Source organism: Onychostoma macrolepis, chromosome 12, assembly GCF_012432095.1.
Source record: "Onychostoma macrolepis isolate SWU-2019 chromosome 12, ASM1243209v1, whole genome shotgun sequence".
Taxonomy (NCBI): Eukaryota; Metazoa; Chordata; class Actinopteri; order Cypriniformes; family Cyprinidae; genus Onychostoma; species Onychostoma macrolepis.
Window position 1 is genome coordinate 27,539,657 of NC_081166.1, and position 3,995 is coordinate 27,543,651.

At 39.7% G+C, this 3,995-nt stretch overlaps 1 protein-coding gene across 1 annotated transcript; it reads right to left on the bottom strand.

Annotated features, from left to right (window-relative positions):
• Positions 1-1,510: 1,510 nt before the first annotated feature.
• On the bottom strand, positions 1,511-3,162 carry LOC131551351 (transmembrane protein 100). Its single transcript, XM_058794242.1, has 2 exons — positions 2,918-3,162; positions 1,511-2,815 (listed from the first exon to the last, which is right to left on the bottom strand). Exons 1-2 carry the CDS (start codon positions 2,991-2,993, stop codon positions 2,316-2,318), a joined length of 576 nt encoding a protein of 191 aa, XP_058650225.1. The 5' UTR covers positions 2,994-3,162; the 3' UTR covers positions 1,511-2,315.
• Between the last annotated feature and the right edge of the window lie 833 nt (positions 3,163-3,995).

A 3,995-nucleotide genomic window follows, 5' to 3' on the forward strand; every position in this document is an offset into this window, starting at 1 on the left:
GTGACGCCAAACCCCCTCACGAAAGAAGAAGACTTACTTTTTTAAGGTAAAACAAAGTAAGTAAAAAATATATATATATATTAAAAAAAATATATATATATATTTTTTTTTTACACAGTGCACAGGGGCAAATGATATAGTCCTGGCTTGCTGCAGTTAAGAATGAAATTGACAAAGCTTGATTACACATTACATTCCTTTAATACAATTCTTTTGATAAAACAGAAAATCATAAATACATATATTGACAATAAGATGCACAAAACAATATGCATAATTCTAGTGTATATCTGCCCAATAAATAAAATTTAAAAAAGTGTCATTTAGGATAAACCTGAAATTTTGTCACAAAAATCCAATCTATGTTTGGTGAACATTTCATTCCTTCTATATATTATGAACGAGGTAGATCTGTCTCTAAATGTCTGATTTGTCTAATAATCTGTATCACAGCGTCTTTCATAATGAGTCATACTATGAAAGTGTTCTCAGATATAGTCACCTGTGCTACACCAAATGCAAGGGTTAAAATGCGTACATATTCAAAAATGCAGAGAATACATTTTGTCAAATGAGTCATAGTTACAGCATGCGGCACACAGCACCTTCTCTTGGCTGCTTTTATATGATGCGCTCTGCCACAGCTCTCCCAATTATTTTATTCTGAGCACGTATTCTGTGCTGCTTCCTGACATTTTTTTCTTAATGAAACCTCCCTCCTCCTTTCTCAACACCACCCAACCACTGCTCTGCCTCTCATTCTCTCTCTCTCTTCCCTCTTGACCGTAAAGGTAAAATCACAGATATTGTCACATCAGCCTCACGACTTTGCCAAAACACGATCCCCTTCTGTTTCAGAAAGCAGTCATATTCAGTGATTTCAGGTGTCAGCATTCACATAAAATGTCTGTTGGACAGGAAATGAATAAGGCTTTTTAAAAAGATTTTTTTTTTTTCTTCAGAAAACCTAGTGGTGGGTAATACAAAAATATCTACCGTTAAAATACAGGCACTCAGAGAACACATACAAACAGCTGTCAGTTGTTCTCACAGAGAAATATACAAAAAAATATATGTATAATAAAATATATAACATATATATGACCAAAAACAGATATACAATACATAGCAAAAAATCAACAGCCTTACAAACAGCCTTAAACTCCTTAAGGACACCAAAGCTCAAATACATAAACAGTGCAAATAGATCCAAAGTACTGAACCAAAATACTGATCATTTTCACATATGCAGCATATTCTAAATGTACCACTTTTCACATGTCAGTAATTAGATTTTTCTACTTCACATTCAATTGGCTGACATTGGTTGCAAGACACTGGTTTACTGCTAACATGTCAGTAGATATGTAGTGATGTCTCTACTGCTCTACTCTGCTGGAGTTAGCTACAGTGTGCAGGTATAATCATTTATTACTTGAATGCTCACACATACATACACTCCCCCAACCCCCACCCCCACTCACACACACATACACATACAAAGGTTTCCAGAAATACATGCAAGTAGGAATGTTTTCATGTGCACACACACTGACCCCAGATTTCTCTTTGCAGAAGTCACTTGACAGACAAAACGATAGGTAAGAGCAAAATAACAGTCTGGAACGTCAAAAAAAAAAAAAAAAAAAAAACTGCTTTGTTGCAACATTAACATGTAATCGTGCACAAATTTCACAAATATAAAAAAATAACAGTTAATTTGTCATGCAAAACATGAGCTCACATTAGCTTGTCCTTATACATTTAAAATAGGCTCTGTAATGACTTGGCATGAATAAATAAATAAATAAATCCTGGAACTGCATGTTAATCAAAAATGATATACTTGTTAACATAAGTAGCTGTCATTCTTTCATCAGTGGTCATATTTCTCACCAAAGCCTTCCTTTACTGACCTGGAGTCATCTGTCCAGAGACTTCCATGATTTTCTTTTGCATCCTACTTTCATAAATCCCTCAAGAAGAAAGCAGGGAAAGTTGCAGCATTTAAGGTTTAAAGTCTCCAGTTTCTCCAAAGACAGTTTCTCCAGTTTTAAACACGATACATGAACACACACACATACACACACACACACACACACACACACACACAGGGCTCCTCCATTGTCCTTGTTTCTTTCTGACTTTTACCTAATAGAAACACAACTGATAAAATTCATTTGTCTGTGTACCGTCGCTAAATGTTTCCACAGGCCATCAGCGACAGTGAGGAGATGTTACAGACAGCTTGCCCTCAAACTGGTCATTTTTCTTTCCAGAGCACCAGAAAAACTTCTGATTTTGTTCAGCGTGTCTCATAGAGTGCACTGCTCTGAGCTGAAGATGCCTCCCTCCTTCTTTTCTCTCCTCCGAGACCGATGCACCTTCCAGCACGCAGCCGCTATCAACAGCATGATGAACCCTGTGACCAGCAGCACCAGAGACACCACTTTAGTTTGGGGCAGCGTGTTGAAGTTGAACGTGACTCCGGTTCCCGCCATGCCGATCACCAGTGAGATGACCCCGAAGGGAAACACACAGCGGTACCAGGACTTCTCAGTGCCGCCGGTGGCCTGGGCCAGACGCTCCAGTGTGGACAGGTCCTCCGGGGCTTTGGGTACCACCATCGGGGGCGTCCTGTCACGGGCCAGGCTGCATTCAGGGTCCAGAGTGGCCAGCTGCGTGGAGGCTGGAGGCTGGCAGGGCAAGCGGCCAGATGAGCAGCCCATCTCACTGGCCTTCTGAGTGTCGCCGCTGATGCTTTTTCCGGTTGCTGTTCCTTCTTCTGCTGGCTCTGACAGGAGTGAGCATTTGCCTGGGCAGGAGGGATATTTTTGGGAGTGATCTATATATAGAGCTCGATGAGGACAGGTAGAGTCATACAGTCATTATCGGCTAAGATGACAGGTTTACTCACTTCCTCTCTCAGGCTGCGATGTGTTCCTTGCTCCGCTGCATTTGGAGCGTCTGCCCTGCTTGTAACAGCAGCACATTGTCTGTTTTGCTAGCAGAGCTGACTGGAGTATACAGAGCTGAGGACCAGGGAGGAACCAATGAGAGCAGAGGGGCCAGTCGGAACCTCCGATTGGCTGCTGTTTTCCTGCGACATCACAGATGGTTGAGAGAGCTCCAAACTCGAGTGTTATTGATGATGCTGATATATTCACAGCTTATGCCACCTACATTCATGCTCATCTCCTCCATCTAACACTTTCCGTCTGTTTTTCTATAAATACATATAAAATGTTTTCATTAATTAAATTCAAAAGACGAAATAAAAAAAAACAAATGAATGACTGAATGCATGTGAGGGTGTGTGTGTGTGTGTGTGTGTGTGTGTGTGTGTACCTGGTATTCCAGGGACCAAATGTCCCCACAAGGATAGTAATACCAGTATATTTTGACCTTGTCTGGACACTTTTTTTTTTTTTGGTCCCCATAAAGAAACAAGCTTATAAATCATACAGAATGAAGTTTTCTGAAATCTAAAATCAAAGAAAGTTGTGTTTGAGGGGTAGGTTTAGGGTAAGGGAGCAGAAAATTCAGTTTGGACAGTAGAAAAACCATCACGTCTATGGAATGAACCCATAATGATAAGAATACCAGTGTGAGTCATTGCATATATTTTGAAAATGGATTTGCATTTTTTTTTCTATTCTATAAACCCTCTGATTTAATACACCTATTCAGTCAGTGGAAATTTTCTAATAATAGCATGTACTCTCCACATCAACACTCAAAGAAAAACTAGGCACAAAGCAACATAAAACACATTACCAAATGGAACATGATGCATGAAAGGAGTGCTGTTTATCTGCAAGAAGCTTTTTGATGAAGATGTTCAACATCTGCAGTCCATGTGGATAATTGCATGCTTGTTTCTATTTATACAGTCATGAGTACCAAACTGGGGGATTCAATGTAACGAGCACAGAGTAAGAACAATGTGATCTGATTTGCTGGATCATATTCCGCACAAATAGAGAAATTATACA